General features: G+C 42.4%; 2 protein-coding genes across 2 annotated transcripts; one reads left to right on the top strand and one right to left on the bottom strand.

Annotated features, from left to right (window-relative positions):
• The first annotated feature begins 5,371 nt into the window (after positions 1-5,371).
• Positions 5,372-9,055, top strand: LOC101069856 (tribbles homolog 2-like). The gene is made up of 4 exons (XM_011613610.2): positions 5,372-5,874; positions 7,165-7,443; positions 7,522-7,814; positions 7,930-9,055. The coding sequence occupies exons 2-4, from the start codon at positions 7,177-7,179 to the stop codon at positions 8,417-8,419; spliced, it is 1,050 nt and encodes a 349-aa protein (XP_011611912.2). The 5' UTR covers positions 5,372-5,874; positions 7,165-7,176; the 3' UTR covers positions 8,420-9,055.
• Positions 9,056-10,489: 1,434 nt separating this feature from the next.
• On the bottom strand, positions 10,490-21,147 carry atrip (ATR interacting protein). Its single transcript, XM_011613609.2, has 18 exons — positions 21,105-21,147; positions 20,383-20,530; positions 20,214-20,297; positions 19,622-19,704; positions 17,821-17,991; positions 17,634-17,746; positions 16,862-17,091; positions 15,387-15,477; positions 15,127-15,282; positions 13,696-13,954; positions 13,408-13,461; positions 12,319-12,488; positions 12,067-12,203; positions 11,894-11,985; positions 11,277-11,360; positions 11,110-11,188; positions 10,847-11,044; positions 10,490-10,753 (listed from the first exon to the last, which is right to left on the bottom strand). The coding sequence occupies exons 2-18, from the start codon at positions 20,525-20,527 to the stop codon at positions 10,680-10,682; spliced, it is 2,220 nt and encodes a 739-aa protein (XP_011611911.2). The 5' UTR covers positions 20,528-20,530; positions 21,105-21,147; the 3' UTR covers positions 10,490-10,679.
• Positions 21,148-23,591: the final 2,444 nt, after the last annotated feature.

Here is a 23,591-nt window from a genome sequence, read left to right as displayed (position 1 = left end):
CTCTTCTGCAATCAGAGACTGACTTCATCTTTCAAGCAACTGGGGTGTGTGTGCGTGTGTGTGTGTGTGTGTGTGTGTGTGTCCTGGTCAGCATTGCATGTTGATTGCACCTCGTTACAACAGAAAGCAGGGCGGGAGTTTGTGTAGATTTGTTTGTTTATTTTGTTTTGGCCAGAGATGCGTGTATGTAGGGGATTACCACAAGTTGCATTTGATTGTTGCACAGGAAAGCGATAAAACCTCACGTGCTCACACACACGCACACACACGCACACACGCACAAACACACACCACATGCACACACACACACATATACCACACACACGCGGTGGGTGATACTGATCTTTCTTCCACTCTGGCGTTAACACAAGCTGCCAGTTTTAATGAGCTCTAGATTTGTTCCTGTAAGCGTATTATCTTAGAACATTTAAAATAGATTGACCCTTTCAGGAGTTTTCATTTATATGATGAAAACACTTATAGTCTTGTCCTCCTGTAACTTATTGATTTTTGACCTCATTGTTTCATCAATTATATATCTAATCTGCTCTTTCTTTTCAAATCATCCTCTTTCAGCTCCCTCTATTCTCTGCATCTTCTTCTCTAACCACTAACCTGATGTCCTCTCTAACGACCTCCATACACCCAGTCTCAGGTCTTTGTCTATGTCAGCTCCATCCTCAGCATTCTTCTACCAATGTAATCACTGTCCCTCCTCTCGATATTTCCAGAAATCCAAATCCAGCCTCTCTGGCTTTTTCCAAAACAGCTAACATGTGCTGTCCCTTTGATGTCGTCATTCCTAATTTTTCCATCCTCAACATTCCCAAAAATAACCCCAACGAGAGAAATATTCTCTTTGTCTCCTAGTTTCAGCCAACCTGTGAGACTTTGTCTGCTTTAATAATCAACTGCTTCCTGTGAATAATTGTTAGCAGAGAAATCAACTGACAACTCGATGCATCTTGGCTCATCACTTTACCAAGATCAACAAAATGTCAACTGGATAACTTAACAGTCAGATTTGCTTTGCTTAATCAAACAGCTCTTTCATCTGTTGAACATGACTTTACCAGGAAGCTGGTATCCAAGTCTGGAATCCAAGTCTTCCAAATATGCTTCACAGCAAGAGAGACCAGAGACAAGTTTTATAGTAAGAAAATATAGTAGTATATTTTGTATTTTTTAAGCACATTAATTGCACTTCATCTTAAATCTGTCTTATAACATTGTAAATATGTTCAGTTTGTATGCTGTGTTGTTTTGGTTTGGAGCTGAGCAGAGGTCATGGAAGGTATCCTGACATAATTTGGACCTTGCCTTAACTTGATATAAGTCAGTAACAGATCAGTGTCACAGCTTATCAAGAGAGCAGAAGCAACTTTATCAAAGTTACAGTGCCGGAATTTATTTTGCTGACCTTTTAAAGTCCAAAATAATGTCCAGGAATAATAAACGTAGTTACACACCATCTAGCTTACTACATGCCCCGTAATGAGCTGCAATCCAAGCAATGGATGGAATCGAACCGAAGTCTGAGGACGATGGCGTTTGTAGCTCACCACAGGCTGTATGTACCTGCAGTTATGCACAGGAGCTAAAGGAATATGCCGTAAACCACCAGTGTACCAGGTGTTGGACCTGGGGTCCCGGGGTGAAATTAGTGAACATGCTCATGCTGTTTGTACCGATCGTAGAAATTTTGGCTTTAGGGGGTGGGAGGAAATCCAAGAATTGGTGTCCAGGGGACTTTGTCCTCTTAAACCAGGCTTGCCCTTCGCCACCTCCCTGGACAAGGTTGGAAGTCTTTCTTTTAAAGGCTAGACCCCTCCCACTGGGCCGTATCAACCTCAATTGAATGTTTAGTCCAACCAAACTGGTTATTACCATGGCTTCATAAAGCTATGGAGACCTTAAAAAGGCATATATGGAAATAGAGAGACATGACATCATCCAAAGAATCCCCACACTATTATAGGATTATAACACTGCCACACATCCACTACTCCATATATTTTAAGAAAAAGCTGGATAGTGTCTGCTGTCTTAGATAAAGAAGTGGAACTGGAACTATGATCAAGGTAGGGGGAGAGCATGCTTTATATCACCACCAAGGATAAGATGATGTCATGTTTGGTAAGTGAAAAAAAATAAATGCTGGATTGTCCCAATTTGGGACAGAAATAGTGGCCCTTTTCAGAAAAAGACTCCCCCTTTCACTGGGGGCTGAAAGGTTGGAGAGGCAAGCTTGTGACTGGGAGGTCGCCGGTTTGATCCCCGCACTGGCGAGGACCGAGAAGGAAACGATGACTTGGAGTGGTGGTCAGGAAGCAAACGGGTGCATCGCCACCACCACACACGCACACACACACACACACACACCCTCATCGTCAGTGCCACTGTGGGCCTTTGGTCAAGGCCTTTAACCCCCCTAAAGTGCTCCCAAGGGCGCTGGATGTCAGCTGACCTCTGTTCCCGCATGTGCATGTTTGTGTTCATCATTTCATTGATGGTGTCTACTGACAAGGATTAATAAAAGAGGTCTTCTTCTTCTGAGTCACACTGTAGGCATGATCAGAGGGAGAGAGAGTGAGGCGCTGTCTTGCTGTCTGTGTGTACAGTAAGTGTGTTAGCACTGTTCCGCTCCTGTTTGTGCTACTCTGGTAACACTTGACTTGGCCTGTTATTTCATCATGTTGTGAAAAAGAAAGTGTAAAGTTTCACATACAACACACACAAGTTCCTCTTGTTTCTTCAATATTTCATCATATGGCGTAAAAACACACTGACCATGTGGAGATAACCTGCTGTGCATGTGTGTAAGGAGGTCAGTCAAGTAAGCTGTTAAGTTGTCGTTTGGAATCTGTGAAAATGTTGGTGAGCTGCATGAGCACACACACACACATGCACGCACGCACACACGCACGCACGCACGCACACACACACACACACAATGAATATGTGACATAGTTTCTTTGTGAAAAAATAAAAAAAAAACTATACAAGAAACAATATCATCAATGATCAACTCTTTTGTCAATACCTGTCAGAATTCTGGCTGCAGCATTTTGGATCACTTGGAGGATTCTTAAAGAGTTGTTTGGACACCCTGATAATAAAGAATTACAATAGTCCAGCCTGGAAGTAACAAATGCATGGACTAACTTTTCAGCATCGTGCTGCGTCAGTAGTTTCCTGATTTTTGTGATGTTCCTCAGATGAAAAAAGGCACTTCTAGAGACTGTTTTAATGTGTGAGTTGAAGGAGAGGTTTTGGTCAAAAGTTACTCCTAGATTCCTCACAGAGAGACTAGATGTTAATGAGATACCATCTAGAGTGATCATGTGATCTAATCTATCCCTGAGAGGTTCAGGACCAAACACTGTGACCACAGTTTTTCCTGAGTTAAGGAGGAGGAAATTTGAAGACATCCAAGACTTTATGTCTTTAAGACAGGTCTGGAGCTTCACTCTGTCTCCTCTGGTTTCATGGATAAATAAAGCTGAGTGTCATCAGCATAACAATGAAAATTTATCCCATGCTGCTGAATAATGTTTCCTAAGGGAAGCATGTACAAGGTGAAGAGGATTGGTCCAAGTACAGAACCTTGTGGAACTCCATGGCTAACCCTACTGTATGAGGAGGGAGCACCATGAACATGAGCAAACTGGTATCTATCAGATAGATATGATCTAAACCAGTCTAGTGCTGTCCCTTTAATCCCAATCACATGTTCCAGTCTATGTAACAGGATGCTGTGATCAACTGTATCAAAAGCAGCACTGAGGTCCAGCAGAACCAGCATAGAGACCAGTCCATGATCTGAAGCTATGAGAAGATCATTAGTAACTTTAAGAAGTGCTGTTTCTGTGCTGTGATGAGCTCTAAAGCCTGACTGAAACATCTCAAACAGGCTGTTTCTCTGCAGGTGCTCCAGTAACTGAGTCACCACCACCTTCTCAAGAATTTTAGAGATAAAAGGAAGGTTGGATATCGGCCTGTAATTTGCTAGTACGTCTGGATCCAGTGATGGTTTTTTAAGCAATGGCTTAATCACTGTCACCTTGTGGGACCGGGGTACATAACCTGTCACTAAAGAACAATTGATCTGGTCCAGGATAGATCTGCCTATCATTGGTAAAACATCCTTCAACAGGTGTGTTGGGATGGGATCTAAAAGACACGTGGTGGACTTGGATTTCTGAATTAGCGATGACGCCACAGAAACATATATAGGGCTGAAGGAGTTTAAGGGCTCGTTGGAGAATCTGTATGTTCCCACAGTCAGCACATCTGGTGATGGTCCAGTTGTTGGGATGGCCTGGTTAGCTTTTTCTCTGATAGCTAGAACTTTATCAGTGAAGAAGCTCATGAAGTCTTCACCACTAAGGGAAGAAGGGATACGTGGATCTAAAACTCTGTGATTCTTGGTTAATTTGGCCACAGTGCTGAAAAGAAACCTGGGGTTATTCTGGTTTTCTTCAATTAAAGAAGAGAAATAAGCTGTTCTAGCCTTACGGAGGGCCTTTTTTTTTTTTTTTAAACTGCCAGACAGTCTTTCCAGGCTAAATGGTAGCTATCTATTTTCTGGTGAAAATGTCAGAATTCAAAGAAAAATATCTAAAACCATCATATTTAAATCTTCCTCCATTTTAGTAGGAAACAAACCTCTGATAGTTCATTGTTTGTGTGTGCAATATTAATGTTCATTTATGAAAGAAAATACTTTTAATATCAGAAGTCTATAACATCAGATAACTTAAAACTTGGTGCTATTTGCACTTTTTTGACACATCCTGTAATATTGCATAGTTTATATCAACACTAAACTTTTTTAGTTGATAGATACAAGCAAACTTCATTCGAGGAATATTTTGCATTGAAGGTAGCTAATCCCAGTTTTGTTTTGTGACACTGGCATGGAATTGCAGCTTAATTTATTTATTTTCACTCACTTTCCTATTACTATTATCCCTGGTTGACAGGTGGGAATTCAGTATCACCCAGGTCACACTTCCATGACATGAACGACTCACTTGTGTTTACACCCATTTAGTCAGAGTGGGCCTGTCCTTCTCAATGTTCATGTCAAGTAATGGCTAAAACAATCTAAAAGTACAACTAAAAATAATATTGGGAGTTTCTCCAACTTTCATCTCCTTTTTAAATGTTCACAGTTGATGTGTATTTTAGACTGAAGGCAAATGTCACTAATGTTTTCACTTTATGTGGTCGGTAACAGTCACGTCCAACAGGCCAAGGTAGTCCACCTTTGTCCCTGTCCATCCTCGTGCGTTTGCAAATGTTTCGTCATATCGAAACCGAATCTGACGACTGATCGGCTCCGAGTTGCAACATCGACGCCCCGCCCCCTTTGGCATGACGACATCGCGGCAGGAAACCGCTCAACCGAATTCGTCGTCTTGGTCCGAGTTCCCGGTCCGAGCTAAAGTTTTGGAGCGGACTGACGGAGTCGAGCAGAGCCCTTAATGGATCCACGACACCCAGCGGATCTTTAAAGTTTTCACGGAACCCAGAGAGACGCGTTATTCGCTTCACTCCCACTTCTATTAAAAAAAGCTTCTTTTTTTTTTTTCAAAAAATCCTTTTGGAAGATATCCACTCGCGATTTGGACCTGTTTTTTCACAAGTGATATTCAGGTTCGGAGACAAATGAAAGCAAACAGAAACTCACTAACGGGGGAAACAGCTGACTGACGCCAGGTCTCGCAACCGAAAGGACGAATACGTCACTCCCGCACGATCGACTCCAGTTCTCCCAGTAAAGGTTCCGAAGGTGGAAGCTTTCCCTTTTGTCCAGTCGGAATCTCCACTGCTTCTTCCTGTTGACTTGTTGTCAACTCAAATCCCAAGGTAGGAAAAGAAAAGCAACATGTTGCAATTTAGCCGCAAATGCTTCGAAATGGGACTAAAAGTGAGCAACAATAGGAACAACTGTGGCACACCACAGGGCACAACTAAAGAGTCAGTTCAGGTGGAAGTAAACAGACAAGAGTTGATCAAGTTGATATTGAAACTGTTTCCCCTCCACCTCTTCAGTGAACAATACATGATAAATGTGAAAGTTTTGAGTTGGAGGTCTGATCTTTTACTGTAAAACTACAGTCAAGTACGAAGTTAAGGGGGAAAAGCACATGATGACGCAGAGCCTGCATTTGTCTGTGCGAGTGTCAGGGAGGGAATTTGCTGTGACTCACAATATTTCAGCAGACTAAAAGCAGGGTTGCCCAACAGCAGGTTCACCATGGAAACCAGGGGCTTCGAAATGTACCACACACTCTGCTTGTGTGTGCTTGATGGCAACCGTATTTCAAGCCTATTTAAAATTAAACTGTTGTGTTATGATGCAACAATATGAAAGCCAAAGCATCTGTCAACTTACAGGAAGTTGCATCATGAAGCCTATAGACAGATCTCCATGTGAGCAGCAGACACACAACACGCTCCGATTGGATGTTGATGCATCTTTTTCACTGCAAGTGGAAATTTAGTTTCCCCTTCAAAAGAAGGGCCAGTCTCTGTGTCAGCAGAGGACGGCGTTGCAGTGAAGCCATTATCGTGAGTGGAGATGCTTCTTCTTGAGAACGGCACCTCTAATATACAACATTAATGTGGACAAACATACACAGACAGGCAGAATCTGTAGAAATCTGGCAAAGATGGTGACGCTGGAGTGTGATGAAGAAGAGCTGGATGGTATGGGGGGTGGGGGAGGGGGCAGAGAAACTGTAAACATCAGCTCCCAGTTATTACTTGAACTTACCGTTTATACAAGCGATAAAGCTTCATAACTACTGGATAACTGGGACTTTTAAGGGGATTGACACACAATCCCTGCCGCTTCCATAAGGCTGCGTGACACGAACACTTCAGAAGGAATCAGTCAGTCATCTGGCTCCCAGGCTGTCAATGGAGTCATCTAGAAATGGGTGAACTGGGTAGAACAGATCCAACAAATTCAAATGAGGCAGACAAATACGTATCAAATAGCAATGCGATGAGTAAATTACACTGCCAATGGGACTCCTTCTTGATGGTGCAATTGTGATCTAGCCCAACATTTCATGCCGGTTTTAACTCATCCTGCAGAAGTTTCGCACCTGGGCCAAACCAAACATTGACGCTTTTCTTGTTCATTTGCAGACCAACACAGATATGATCAAAACCAGCTCTCAACGATGTCTCAAGAGGCTTCTGGAGGAGCCCCCGGATAATGTGGCCAAACGTAAACCAGCGCCTCAGGTTCCACACCCTCCCACCACTGGTCTGTCACCTTTCCCCAGAACCAGAAACCCCTCCCCAAAATCATCTCAAAGTAAAGCCCCCTCCAGAGTTGGACAGTACACACTGGTGGAGCGGTATGAAGGAGAGGAGGTGTACAGAGCTGAACATTCCCAGACAAAGAAGCAGTTCACCTGCCAGGTACTACAAAAATACTAAATCATCTGAATTATATTACTGTTCTATTAATCTAAAATACAATGTAATTTTTTTTTGCAGGTTCTTTCCTTGCATAGTTACCAGGATTTTTTGATTGCCTATAACAGAATTGGTCAGCACGAAAGCATCTGCAGCTTACTAGACACGGTGATATGTGGGGACAGGGCATATGTCTTCCTGTCTGGTCACTATGGTGACATGCACACGTATGTGCGACGCTGGAAACGACTGAGTGAGGACGAGATGAGACATCTGTTCACTCAGGTGCTCAATGCTGTGTCACACTGTCATCAACACGGAGTCATTCTGAGAGATCTGAAGCTCCGTAAATTTGTCTTCACTGACAAAAATAGGTAAGAGTGATGCGTCCTACACACAAGTGCATTCATAGTGCCATTACTGCAATAGTACAACAGGCACTGTCACAGCTGCTGCAGGAAAAAGGACCTTTGTGTATTCTTCTTGCAGAACAAGCCTTGCTCTGCTCAGTCTCAATGACTGCACCGTCCTGTACGGTAACCACGGTGACGATTCTCTGACAGACAGGCACGGCTGCCCCGCCTATGTCAGCCCCGAACTGCTTACCAATGGGAAAGGCTCGTACTCAGGCCGCGCTGCGGACATCTGGAGTCTGGGTGTGTCTCTGTACACCATGCTAGTTGGACGATACCCATTTCAGGAGATGCAGCCCGCAGCTTTGTTTGCCAAAATCCGCCATGGTGCTTTCTCTCTGCCAGAGTGGCTTTCACCGCAAGCCAAATGCCTGATTGGCTGCATGCTGAGGAAGTCACCTGCTGAGCGACTGAAGGCGTCAGAGCTGCTGATGCACCCATGGCTCACCAGTCCCTCCCGACCGCATCGCAGCACGCACAAAACGCAGCGCAGTTCACAACAAGTACTCCAAATTAAGCAAGAGGACAACCAGGTTGTGCCAACATGGACAGAAAAAGCACAATAACCACAGTATTCTCATTTTTGGACTTGTTTAGAGATAAATAATCCTGACGACAACTTTAAATCCCAAACTGTCTTTTTCCTCACAGTTTGAGATGTGAGGATGAAGTCCTCGTAAATGACTTCCACTCTAGTCTGATCCTGAATTACTCAAGTTGCCTTCCTCCTGCTGGAACCTGCTCCTTATTCACCATTTCCAACATTGACTGACAAAAATGCAACATACTGAAAGGGTTTGTTTTTTTACAGTGTAATCGTACTGCGTCCACTTTTTAATCATGCTAAACTGCAAGTTGTTGCAGTTACTCCCCAGTTTTAAGCTATAAACTTGTTAGCACCCTTTCTGAATGCGCATTTCTAAGTTTAAGGCAATCCCTGTACACTCTGATGATTTTAAAACATTGGGAAAAGGACATTTATACCTATGTTCAGCCTAGATTCTAAGATGGCTGGTTTGTATTTTCAGTGTTAGAACATCAGCAGTTGAAATGTGAAACATTCAAATCATGGTAACAGTTGAACACTGCTGTCTGGAATCATTAAGTAGCTTACAACTAATTTCAAAATCTGAACCACGGTTTTGTTGCCATCATTCACTCAGTTACAGCAGGAGAATAAACAGATATATTGTCTTCATTCATGGCGTTTGTCCTGTATATCTTTGACATAATCACAAAAATGTCTTGTTTCCAAAGTACCACCTCACTGAAAGACCCACTTCCAAACCGCAGCAATTTACTGCCCACTAGTGGCAACATGAGTCTAAAAATTTAAGCTTTAAATAACCGAACTACAACTGCGATCATTCCATAAACCTTATACTGTAAAACTGCACAATATGAACAGTTCTAAATGATATGAATAAAACTGTGGCCCTTATTTTGATAATTAAGGGTAAAAGCTCCAATTTTGCCCTTATTATATTAATGAGGGTAATATAACAAATGAAGTCTGCATGGCTATTAAGTCAGACAAGGCTAAACTAAGGGGTAGGCGAGTACCGACATCAGCACTATTTCAAACTACTGAACTATTCTGTCATTCTGCTGCCTATCGAGAAGTGCTACCTTGCGCATGCGCAGATCCTCAGTGGAAGCAAATGGCCAAATATTTATTTGTTCAATGTATTTCAAATAGTTATAAAATCCATTAGATTAGATTAAATACAAATGCATTGTTGCACATTGGCTTTGCCCTAAAATAATAAGTGCGGATAATTAAATAATTGCGTACACAATGTCGCTGGATTGGATTATCAAATTACTGTATGCTCCCCCTAAAATATTGATTAAAACGCATCAAAATGTGCCATTAATCACACGGATGTGTGGGAAACATTGAATACTGGGAGCACTAGTCAACGGGACGCTGTTACACTATCTTTCTTCTATAATAATGATTAAAACATACATACAAGATTAGTGCAAAACAGATGTAGACGCAACTAGACACAAACAGGAGGAGCAAAAGTGAAAAAGCAGCACAAACAGAAAAAACTATAAGCAACATTTGAAAAGGTAGCAACATGTATCAGACCAGCCGAGATTCGACTGTTTAAACAACGCATGTTTGGGCAGAATGGCTCAACCAGTGACGTCACTTCCGCCCTGAAACTGCGGCACGCGCTCCCGTCGGATTTCCTGCTTGTGTCTTATGCGGGAAAACCAGGAAATACAGTCACAAATGAACTCACGAACTGGTGATCAGCCAGAAAACAATCCGATGTGTAAAGTCTAGTTCATTTAACGGTAGTAGCAGCAGCACTTCCGCGTGAAACACAAGATATGCTAATTATACTGTATATATTGTATTTATTATTGATGTATGACACCAAAAGTACAAGCAGTGCTAGAACACAGTATTCGTGATTAATCAAGAGTCATACTGGAAAAAAGTGGTATTAAACATCCCTCATTAAATTTTGTTTCAAGTAAAGATCTAAATTGATGCAGAACTGTTATTTACATTGTTTCTATTTTCGTGCACATGGAACCGTACAAAGGAAAGTACCGGTAGAGGACACACAAAATCAAAGTTCCGGGTTTATCTTGTCATTAAAGCTCATTTTGAAAAGTGCGTTTCATTTATTCATTTAATTTCAGGCACAAGCAAAAGCAAAACAGACAACATGAAACATGGCACTATTCTTTATTCTCATGCCTATCGGAACAGCCCACAGCTTGATTTCTCACCTCATCACAGAGGATTTAGACACTAAAGGTGACCTGTTAAACAATTCCGGTGCCATCACCGGCAGGAGCCAATCAGGAGACAGTATCAATGTCTAGATCATCAGCCTCATCACCATCTGAGCGGCAGATCTCCTCCAAAGCCACCTCTGGCAGAGAGGACAGAGGAAGACAATAAGGCAATAACAGTCACTTTCCCAGCAGGATTAAAAAGCTTTCGTTGTAAATTTGCATGTGCTCACCCTCACTCTCGCTTCGCTCAGGAATTCTCCTCAGTATGTCTTGCACAGCGGGAATTACCTGGTCATACAGGTGCAACAGTGGCCTGCAGCTCTGTGAGAAGCTGCTGTGATGCAGCAGCAGCCAATGCAGCAGCAACAGACACTCTCTGAGCAAAGAGACATTTGTGCTGTGCCACCATGGCGCTGAAAGCTCGGGACCTGTACAAAAACACATCCTCCGTAAAAACGCCATTTTACAATCGTTATTCAAATTGAAAACATACCTGTTGAGTTTGTCGGCTGTTGAGACCCGCAAAGATCAAGCCACTGTCGATGGAAGACTATTACCATCGTTTGGACCATCTGAGTGAGAAGCAGCCAGAGCGAGGGAACAACGTGGGTGTGGAAAAGTGCACGAGTACCTTCATGTGACTGAGGAAGACCGTTTTACCTCAGTGTGGCAGTGACAGGAGCTGTGGTGCCTGGTGAGCCAGCTCTCCAACTGCATCATCATTCTGCTCAGCAAACGCACCACCTGAAATAAACAAGAGCTGGTAAACTTCCACATTAAATCTATATTTAAATCTGAATTTTATTCTTCTTCCACTTTATCCCTTCCAGGGTCACTGGGAGGGCCCACAACAGGTGAAGCAGGTCCCCCCCTATGGATGGGTCCCCAGTTCATGGCAGGGCCCTATATTAGCATGTGTGGGTTTGGTACCATGCTCCAGTGTACCTGGGCAGTGCTCTGAAGGTGTTCTGGCACCTCCCCCCTACAACCAGAACACCTACCAGGTGTTGTCTGCCCTGGGACTCGAACCAGGAACCCTCCTCTCCTCAGCCCAGCTCCCAACAGACTGAGCTGCCAGCTCCCTTTTGATTTTTCTTGTGTGGACAAAATGAAGCTGTGCGTCTGGAGAAATACTGAGTGATGCACTTTTCCTTTCTGGAAAGGTTTAAATGAGAAACCTTCACCAAATTCACCAATCTAACTGCTCTGTGTGTGTGTGTGTGTGAGAGTGAGTGAGTGAGAGAGAGAGAGAGACAGAGAATGAAATCAATATCTACCAGCAGATCCAGTTGTACCCAGTCTTCCTGTTTGGCCTGGTTGTCTCTTCTGGTTCTGATGAACTGGAACAACTTTAAGAAAACACAATGGTCTGAAGAAAACCAAATAAAAGTGGTTAAATGTCAGCACCATTTAAATCGTGGATGCATCTGAAATTTTACAAAAGCCTCACCGTGCTGAAAGCAAAGATGTTGGGCAAGATCTGGGTGTTCGCAGACAGACATCAGGACACGCACATAGTCCGACGCCATCCTCAGTCCGCAGTCTGTTGAAAATCGCGTGCCGATCCTCTGCAGCGCACGTTTCAAGCTACCACACAGACACAGAGAGACATCAGGTACGTTATATAGTTTACTTGCAGCAAGGTTTACTTTGCGGGCAACAAGGACAGAAAGATTTTAATGGCATTGGTGCGGGTGTGTACCAGTTAACGTGACTGTGGCGTGCCCTCTGAATCAGAACACACAATGTCTCCAAAGCACTGAGAACAAGCTTCTCCATGTGTGAGCCAATGCTGTTGCCAATCCCACCTTCACACAGCTGCAACACCGACTGCAGCAAAGCATTCTGGGAGCACAGAGCTTTAACAGAGTCCTATGGAAACAGGAGAGTTATTATTTCTTAAAGTAATGGATAGTTTCAGTCTAATTCCTTCAATTTGGCCACAATCACTGGCTTTTCTCCAATCACCAATTGGGCTAGCCACAGATGCAGTGAGACCCCACGCAAGCAGTGCGTGATGCTGAGCACACCTCCTTGGTCTAAACCTGTACAGCTGTGGAGGTTTATAGGCTGGGATCAGAGTCCTGCCCTGATGTGGAGCTGAAATGGTCTTGCATTCTCCAGGGGTGTGATAATAAACCCGATCCAGTACGTTATTGTTTTGGATCGCTGTACATCTGCGGGCTGATCCAGTTCTAAATTAGCACTCAAAGAACTCAGCTCAGGCTGGCGTGGAGAGGTCTACAATCAGGAGAGAACACTCGAACACTCGAACCATTTTAACTGATCTGCACATCACTGCCAGATATTCCAGATCAGGAGAGGACTATGTACTGACGATGCTCGCGGCTGCATAGCAGACATTGCTAATGTACATGGTTGCATGTGTTAGCTTGTCGTGTAGCATGCAGGCTGCCCCTCTAGGCACGCTTTTGTTGAGGATGCCTTCTTTGTGTCTGCGGTCTGCTGGAATGAAATCCAACTTGGAAATGCTCGATAGTGTAAAATTTCCCCAAAACGCAGGTACCGTAGTTTAGCACTACTGTACAATGTTGCTGCTATCAGTGACAAATCCAAATAGAACAAGCTGATAGATAGATGAAAAGATAAAAAGCCGGGAGCCCCAAGCTGCTGTATGTCCCTGTGCCACAATGTCGTACAGGCAACATGTTAATACCGACCTGGAGAATCCTAATTATTCTGATCACAATAACATCACCATCCCCTTCGGCAATTTTCATGTTCACACTCCGTGAATAAACTAAAAGTATAGTTAGTTTTCTATCGATACCTTCTTCTCTGCATCTGTGCTCAGGCTCTCTTTTGACAACACCGCCTCCACAACCTGAAAGCACCACACAGAAATGAATGTTCACACACAGGTTAAAACTAAATCATGTGACAGAGCATTGATTTCACCTTGTCAACAAATGGGTTATCTACCATTTTTTTAAAGGCTGTTTAAGCTTAAATATACAATTGTATTATTCTCAGATGACCATTTATGTAGTATCAAGTAAATGTAGACTTTTTTGAATCACGTGTGTTTAATTGTGAACCATTTCTGCTATGACATCACCTCGTCACTGTGGGAAACCAGCAGGTAGAGGAGCCTCAGCGCAGCCAAACCAATTTCCTCCACACTGAACCCAGTTAAACCAGTTCCCTCCACTCTCCCTGGTTCATCAGTGGAAGCAATACTTGTTAGACTGATTGAGCTCATAGCAGCTGAGTCTGACCCACCAGCAGTAGCGGAGCAGTGAGACTCCAGACGCTCAGACAGTCGACACAGGTGATAGTCCAAGAGTGGAAGGAGGAGGACTGCACCAAGACCTGAACTACAGTGTGAAACGGAGACAAATACAGATATAATTTAAAAAAAAGTCAGCTTTTGCATTTTCAAAAGTGCTCTCAGAGACACTGTGAAAACAGTGCACGTTCATGTTTACACAAATCCATGACCCTGACTGACAAAAGCAGCCGATCTTCGATGGAGTGTGAGCCACTGACTTGGTGACTACAACAATGCGTCTGTTGGTCAATCCACATTTTGTTGAAGGGCGATAACAATCTGAGCACCGTTATCGTGGATCTGTTAGGAGAAGTGGATAAAGGAAGCGCCTCCATTTTGATGTTAATCAACATGCAGACCAGACTGGTACTGCAAAAATGGTGTCGAGCACTTGCTTCCTTTGGGCCTCAAAAGATTTTGATCCATGGGCTAAGACGGTGACAGAAATGTCTATAATTCAGCAAATAAATGGTGTGCAGCTCCATAAAAGTAGCAGTAAAAATGAATGTGAAATGAACTCCCACATTAAAACAGTCTCGAGAAGTGCCTTTTTTCACCTGAGAAACATCAAGATTAGGAAACTACGGACGTGATGCTGAAAAGTTAGTCCAGCATTTGTTACTTCCAGGCTGGACTATTGTAATTCTTTATCATCAGGGTGTCCAATCACCTCTTTAAGAAGCCTCCAGCTGATCCAAAATGCTGCAGCCAGAGTTCTGACAGGTATTGACAAAAGAGATCATATAACTCCTGTAATGGCGTCTCTTCATTGGCTGCCCGTTAAATTTAGAATAATTTTTAAAACCCTTCTTTTGACCTACAAGGTCCTCAGAGGCCTAGCTCCATCCTACCTGGAGGAGCTAGTGACACCTTACCAGCCCAATAGACCGCTCCGCTCTCAGAATGCTGGTCTACTTGTGGTTCCCAGAGTCTCTGGGAGTAGAATGGGGGGCCGAGCATTTAGCTAACAGGCCCCCCTGCTATGGAACCAGCTCCCTGTCCAGGTACGGGAGGCTGACTCCATCTCCACTTTTAAGATTCGACTAAAAACCTTCCTCTTTGAAAAAGCTTATTGTTACTAATTCTGTAGTTCCAGTTACTATCCTAGACATAATTATCATATTTAGAAGGTCGTCTAATTATTAGGTTAATATCTTAGTCATGCTGCTATGACCTGACCTGACCTCCTCTCCGTCACCAGCTTCTCGGTCTTCTTACCTTTTGTCTTTGGTGCTAGATGAAGCTTGTGTCTGGCTCTGACTTAACATGTTCAGTCCATTTAAAGCAAGAGTCTGGACTTGATTCAAAGAAGCTTGAGTTGCGTTGCCACTGACTGCAACATTAGAACGTTGTCGACAGCCTGTTGAAAGTCCACTGAAAACACAAGATAGAACAACACGAGCATTAGTCTTTGCTGCACGCTATGGGATGTGTCCATCTGGATGTGCATGCTGCCATGACCCACTCCCTGTATTTACTTGGAGGTCCACCTCATGGACAGCAGGTGACAGAGGCCAAGGCTGCTGGGAGACAAAGGCTGCTGTAGCAACAATCCCAGCAGGATACTGCCTGAAACGGCACAGAAAATTCAGTAACTTCTTCAAAACTCGCATTAATCCTGTCTCTGTACTGTGTTGGAAACTACAAGACATGTTTTTGGAATGCTTAAAAAAGCATCGATTCATAAACCTGAGTCCATAGTGCTCAGAACACAACATTTAATAGACGCACTTGAATTCCACTCATTTACAGGTAGAAGTCAGGATAATTTCTCTTATCTTGTGGGCATGTTGGAGGAGTGAATGAATCTAGGGCTGAATGGGCAGCGTCCATCTTTATAATGTTATTTCTATAATGTGTCTTGGCCATTTCTATGCACACATTTTTAGGGTTTATTTCTTCATTTTCATATTTTATGCAAACCACGACAGGGCTCAATAGAACGTCTCAGATTTTGATCCATACTGACGTGATAGCATGGTGCATTTGCTGCAGCTATGTCCACCACACATTCATGACATACATCTCCAATCCCACCGCATCCCAAAGATGCTCTCTTGGAGGTCAGCTGACCTTTGAGATGTAGTCAACTCATTGTAATGTCCTGACAGGGCACGTTATGTGTATCATAAGATGAGAGACACGGTCAGCAACAGCAGTCTATGGGGTTTAAACAATGCTTAAGGGGCCAAAATACTCTCAAATACTATACAGTACATCACCTGAAGCATTCAAAGAAGACAGGATGGGCTCATTTTGCCATTTCCAGCAAGGTTTGACCATACCATCTGAATGTCCCAGCAGGAATTGATAGTTAGTTTGATAGATAGAAGATTGATAGTTTTCATCTAAACTTTTGTCCAGTGCCAGCAGGAGTGTAAGAATTGCAGCCCAGGCCGACAGGAGTGGCACCAAGTGTGAACTACGTACTACCGCTGCAGCCCATCTGCTTCAAAGTTTGATGTTTTGTGTTAAGAGATGCTCTTCTACCTCCCTTGCTTGTCATGAGCCTTCCTATTGTATAAGCTACGACCAGTCTGACCAAACTACTCTCACCTCCCCAATAAAGCATTTTAACCACTACGTGCCATCGCCATCAGCCATTTCCTCTGGTTTGGGACCATTTTGTGTAAACCTTTGAGATTGCTGCCTCACCAATGTCACTTAAATCACCTTTCTTTTCTATTTTCCCCACTCATGTGCCTACGTTGCTGCCATGTTACCACTGACTGTGACAGAGGTGGTGAAATTCTGTCTTACAGACCTTCATCACTGATTTAGAGTAATGAGCTCACCTGTTCTCTGGTGGGACACTATTTCTCTAATACAATTATTTCTTCTTTGCTCAACACTGCTACAGAGCGTATCTGCTCAGTATTATTAACTGCATATTTTTTGCCAGTCAAATTTTCACTAGGACCAAAACAATAAACGATGAACTGAATGATTTTACCTTGGAACTGCGGGGGTGCAGGTCTTTTGGACATGAAGGGATCTGGAGGAGATGTTTCCTGTTTGCTGCTCGGTGACCCTCTGTCCTCCCACTCTCCCGTTTTCCCTGGTGCTTCCTTGGATGGCACGCGAGTGTCAAATATCTCTTTGGTGATAAAACCACCTGCCACTGGAGAGGTGCTACTACCACTCCCATCATTCAGCTGGGTGAGAACGCTCTGCATTTTGGGACTGGCAAGTGATATTTAGAGTGAACTTCAGATTAGACAGAAGCAAATGAATGCAGTCACAATCCAAAATCAGGGCTTTTCAATTACCCACTGTTGATGTTAAGATTAGCCTAAATGGCCACTGCCTACAGTGTAGCATGAGCTTCAGTGCCATTCTACAAAAGGTCTGCGTTTCCAACCGCAGAATCTCCCCCGTCCATGAAGAGGCACAGAGCGCTGGTCTACAAAGAACTATAGACCCGGTCTTTGATGGAAGCTACGATGCAGAACATGATAAAGTCTTGGAACTTCAGTGGTCTCAGTCTCACTCTCAAAGTCTTCATATAAAATTTGTCTCATTTCAGTTTTTAAATTGACAGCAGCATTGAGGATAACAGTTTCTGGTTGATCTGTTTTTATTTGTTATTATTAACCTTTATTTGGCCAGATAAACCCATGGATGTCTTTCACAAGGGTGACCTGGCCCAGAGGTCAGCAGCACAGGTCATAGTGGAGCCTCAACAGGCGTTTCTCAGAGTTGACACGAGCGTGTTCTTGACTGACCTGTGCCGGGACAGCAGACATGCAGACTTCTTTTTTTCTGAGCTGTGCAGTTTGGATTTTATCTCATTGATCTCTGCCTCTTTGAACTGCAGCTCTGTTTGTAAAGACTGAACCTGAACAAAAATGGGTTACCGTTGTGCTCCATTGACCACAGATGTTTTGTGTTTGCGTATTTTAGGCTCCTCACCTTTTTGTTGAGCTCCTTCTCCTTGTCACTCTGCTCTTTCTGTCTCTGAATCTCCAGCAGCAGTTGGGTCTGCCTTTGAGCCTCTTTCTCTTGTTGTGCCCCTTTCAGGGAGTCTCTAAGTACATGGATCTCCCCGTTCTTTGACATAATCTCCTCTTCCACTTCTTTCAACTAAAAAGACATTGCCCAGGGCCAAGACGCCACTGTAACTATTTTCAACCACGTCAATGATTGTCCCCATGTTACAATTTTCACCAAACATATTACAGCCACAATCATATTTGCCCTCTTATACTTTGTTTTTTGGTAAATACATATTCTATCACTTAAAAGGTCCTTTAATATTGAAACAGTCTCTTACACCAAATAATGAAAACGTAATCTTATGTTAAGCATCTCTCTCTCACTCAAATGTTTTGAAACAATTAAAAAAAAATAAAAAATCAACGCTCCTTAAAAGAAGCTTCCACGTCGACAAGTCAGCCGTTCGCTCCCATTATCTGCCACGTTTCAGCATGGAAAATATTTTGAATTGAAAAAAAAAAGCTTCTTTTTAACTTCTTCAACACCTCTTTGCATAATCCCACATATTTTAAGGTCTACCAAGCCCAGGCCCAATCTTGGTCAGGCACAAGTGGTCAACATAAGCATGTGAATAGAGGTGGATTGTGTGCTATTTACTGATCAGTGAATTTTCATGAGTGTATGTCAGTGTGGAACATGTTTAACATGCACCCAGACACAGTGTAACGAGTGGCACCGAGCTGTCATCCTAAATGGTGATGGTGTAGAAGAGGCTTATATTCACAAAACCTTTTTAAACGTTCTGAGGCAGAGGCAATTGATTTAGCAATGCCTAATTCATATCAGAAGAACAAAATCTTTTGAAATACCTGGTAATACCCGGAAATGTGTCTGCCCATCTTTGCATTTTGGAATATAAGAAGAGAAAAATCTGGAGGTTGCTTATATTTTCCTCTCATATTGCTACAATAGGGTGCACCAGGTTTCAATAACTCAGGAAAGAAAATCTTCGATTCATCGTAATTAAAAATGTTAATCGACAGCACGAGTTTGGAAGTACAGTGATCCCTCGCTATATCGCGGTTCATCTTTCGCGGCTTCTTTTTTTTTTTTTACAGTGCCTCTGAATCCTGATTGGCTCAGGGGCTTTACTGTTGTTTAGAAATAAAATATTGACGCTGTACTGTATTGATTTTTCACTTGTCAACAGTTTTCGTTTCTGTACATTCTGCCAACTTTATGTTTGCACTTGGTCGCTTAGCAACCATGGTGAGAATGGCCACTGAACTTCAGCGCACGGCACAAGAATGGGACCCTTTGATGAGTCGTTCATTGCAGTTCTCAAATATAATTGAAGGTGGCATATCCGTTTATAAAAATCTTCTTGCCCAGAAAAAGAAAGAGCGCCAACAACTACCTATAACAATGTTCTTCTCTCGGAGAAAGACTCCTGCGCCTTCCGTAGAAACAGACGCTCCAGCGGAGCGGAGTCAGGACGAAGAGGCACAGCTGGGACTGGGAAATACGCGAGTGACAATGTTTCCAATCTTGTACAGTATTACTGTATTAAAATTATTGTTTTAAACAAAGTTTGGTCTTTAAAACAGGTTTTGATGTTTGGTTTCATTCTACTGTTCAGTATTGCATTGTAAAATAATTAAAAAAAATAAAGTTGCTACTTCGCGGATTTCACTTTTCGCGTGTTACTTTTGGAACGTAACTCCCGCGATAAACGAGGGATCACTGTATTACAGAATGAAATAACGGGGAATCTTGCCTTTCTTTTGAGCTCAGCATGTTGAAACTCTAGAGTTCTGTAGGCATCTTTGTGCTCTGAAACGAACTCCTGGGGCCTGTTGACTGAAAAGAGGAAAATCCACAAGATTAAGAGGCATGTTCAATAAAACATTGCCTATAAATACTTCCCTTTTATCCTGCTATTGTGCTTGTGTGAATAAGGATGCACATTTTAGAACAATCAAAATCGTCAGGTTCAAGTCAGATAATGCTGAATATTTCTCTTTTGAAAACTACTTTTTAATTCACCTGAGCATTTCAGTAACTGACAAAAAAGAAAACCATGACAAAAATGAAGCCAGTAAACTCAACAGGGAAAACATCACCTGAACCATTGGTGAAATCAGTCAGCTGTGCAATTTCTATAGTCAATGATTTAAACAATGTTCATCTTCATGTATTAATAACTGTTAACTGTATGTAGATGTGCAATGATAAACACAATCAGCAATTTTCCTGACTATTTAAATATAGTTTGGGTGACATATTGACTGTGCCTCAACAATGTCTTCTATGATACAGACCAAACTTCTGTGGGAACCTCTGGGATGGCTGTGCTGTGTTGGACCTACCCAGGGAATCTCTGCTGGGCATCCCTCTGCTGCTGCAACCAAATGTGCAACTGACCGTGGGTCTGCTCTGAGCTCTGTGCTCCCCTGAAGACCACAACCACAACGCTGTGAGTGAACGGTGTTCTACTCTACAGGAAGCCCACTTTAGAATGAAGCCCAGATGGTGCACCTTGGGGGAAGGCCTGCGAAGCTATGACATCAATTTCATCTAGGTCATCTTGAGTGAAGTCCTCTTCATCTCCAAAGGGATCATCACTACGTTGAGCTAGGTCGTCATTCAGCCGTCTCGGGCGTTTGGAGGGGGGGCAGTTCATTCTCTAGTAGGGGACAAACTAAATCTCACTTTAGGACACTCATTCCAACAATACTGTCAGATGCCAAGTAGCAACATCAAATCGCACGTTTCTGGAAATGTAGGATGTACCAGTTACAAAGAGAGAACACTCGTTTAGTGGCAACCAATAATACAGTTTATAGGAAATAACGTTTAATGGACAGCTATTTTACTTGTACAGTTGGTCTTGTTTCCGAAGGCATTCGATAAAAATACCACAATAAATGGAAGTATTTCCTGCTCACGTGTGCACCTTACATATTAGTGACATTAGCTAGGTATTTAGTTAGCGTCTTTAATGGTTTCTTTCAGACTAATGTTGTCACTCCCGTTAAGGTTAGTGGCAATTAAAGAACTAGCTGCGTAAATTAAGTGTCTTAGCCAGCATACATCGTTTGAATCGAGTTCCCTCTTCTTGATAACAACGTTCTCGCCTGCGTAGGAATGCTTTCCTTTGCCGGTACTTCAGACTTACTTAAGGCGCCACATAATTCAAACATAAATGCAGAATCTGATTCAGGCGAAGTTAAAGTTAAGTGTAAACACGTCAATCTCACCCGCGGTGTTTTAGAATTTCTTCTTTTTTTTTTTTTTAGTTTCTTCTTCTTTGATTTTATACGGCAGTAGCAAACTATGAGAGTGCATAACCGCCATCTTGTGGTCTGTAGTGATAATTGCAATAGCTAATACTTTTAACTATTATAGTTAAAATAATAATAAAAAACAAATAAAAAACAAACAAAAAAACGCTATACACGCATTTTAAATACTTTTATCTAATCCCAACATTTTCAAAAATGCATACATTGTATTTTACCTTAATCTTTTATAGTCTTCTAATTTACCCAATCAAAAAAGCTTTACATGTACAAGACAAATCAAAGAGCTAGTACCCGTACAGGTTAAGCCTAAACAATCCAGAACCGGTTTTAAGATCAATTTACATTTTAATTCTTTTGTCTCAGACACGTAAGTTCTGGACAAACCTGATATGTTTCTGCAGTCTGCTTACCTTAGTTTGCAAAAGTACACAGAAATCTGCAAATATTAAGAATAGGAAGAATACTACTTAAAAATTACAATAATAACAACAACAACAACAATAATAATAATAATAATAATAATAGGTTCCCATTACTACAAATAAAATCGAACAAATGAACGATTTTACCATCATTTTAAGGTCACTTTAAGAAACAAGTAACAAATGTAATTTTTCTGTTACTTGGAAGTGAGATCATAAAAGAGAAACACATGTTATTGACGTTGTCATGACAACACACAGTCAGTGCAGAGTCTTTGAGTGGCTAATATGGAAGCATACATACTGTAGATGTGCATTGTTAATTCCTGGCGTATGTACAGAGAAGTTAAGCAACTCCTCCAGTAGGGAATTAACTATGACTTAATTCAAGTTACCTATGTCAAATTTTATTATCATTGGAAGTGAAACAGAAAACCAGCTGGGTCTCTTGTCTTATTAAAGCTAAATACTATAAATGTAAAGTAAAGAATCTCAAAGAATCGAAAATGTTTCACTGAAGTGCTGTTCCTCACGACAGTTGAATGGGAGGGCGACCCACTTACTGGCCTCATTGTGGCCTGCATTCATTCAAAGCTCTGCCAGAGTTGGGACTTGAGGACCATCCTGACAAGTTCTTCAGCCAGCCGCTCCAAGCAGACCCATATTGGACCAAGATTTCTTCGCTGCCATCTACTCCAACCCGCCACCAGGTGGCGATCATTCAACAGTTTTGCTCCTCTCTTTACCCAAGCGTCCAGAACATATGATCTCAGTTGAGATGATGGAGCTACAAATACGAGCATTGATCTGCGGCCATGAACATCCTGCTGTCAAGTGCACTTGTGTGCATCCCCATGATGAAACACGGTGTTATTGACAAACTGCGGTGAGTACAGATGTCTAATAATTGAACACCGCTCAACTTTATATCGGGCAGGCTATTCCTGCAAAAACAGAAATTTGTTTCCACCTTCTGACTTAATTTTTGACTTGAGAAGGGGGAGTGACAGTAGCTCGATTTGAAAGGTACTGTAAAATGTTCTTGAAAGATACTATCCACTGCTTCATATTAGCCACATTTGGAGCAGGGCTAGTAACATTTCTGGACATTCACAGAGCGCTGGCGAGATACAGGAACAAGGTCCTGCACTCCGAATGCTGAGCACCTGAGAAGCTTCACTTTGACATCTCAATGACTGCATGTGAATGTGTAATTTGGATGCTCATATATAGCCATCGTCCATGATGTGGTCTCCCAGACATGTCCCCCGCTCCCTGGTCCCACTCTTCCTGGACACTCTGGGAGTACTGGGAAGTTGTGAACTGGACTCATGTGCAAGAGCTCAGTCCATTCACTTCGCATATGCTTTTTCAAATGAGTGCAATTACTCATGCATAAGGCACCCTTATATATGTATAGTCCTGTGTGATAGGTACAGCTGTGTGTACGTATTCTAAGTGTGTATTTCCAAATACACATCTATTGCTTGCTCTTCTTTGTGTGCCTTTGCCTTTGCATTCTGTTTACCTTTAAACTGGATCCTTTTGCTGCTGCTATATTGCAAATTTCCCTATTGTGGTACAAATAAAGACTTATCTTTCTGCTGCCACATGTGTTTGCATTTATGAACAGCTCTGAATAAAATTAATTTCTATTAATTGCACATATTCACTTGTCACAAGACCACAGCATCAAATAAATCCTTACTCAGTGGTTATAACATATCACAGAGTATCAAACTCTGATGTAAGATGCTTTCATGGGTGCTAAATTTAAAGGTTCAACTAACCAACAGTTCTTCAACCAGGCTGGGTAGATTAAAGTAGCTAGGTAGATTTTTTAAAGATCAGTCATTTGTATGCTGGACTACATCTCCCAAAATGCCTGTGCTCAGCCAATAGATCGAAAACAGAGAGCTGGAACTTTGTTTACTGCAAGCGCCCTGCTGTAAATATTTAAGCTTGAGGAGTCAGATTGGAGGATGTCCAGAGGGAGACCACTGTGTCTGATTGGCTGGTG

Source organism: Takifugu rubripes, chromosome 19, assembly GCF_901000725.2.
Source record: "Takifugu rubripes chromosome 19, fTakRub1.2, whole genome shotgun sequence".
Taxonomy (NCBI): Eukaryota; Metazoa; Chordata; class Actinopteri; order Tetraodontiformes; family Tetraodontidae; genus Takifugu; species Takifugu rubripes.
Note: the sequence above shows the minus strand (reverse complement) of the source record. Positions and strands in the feature narration are given on the sequence as shown.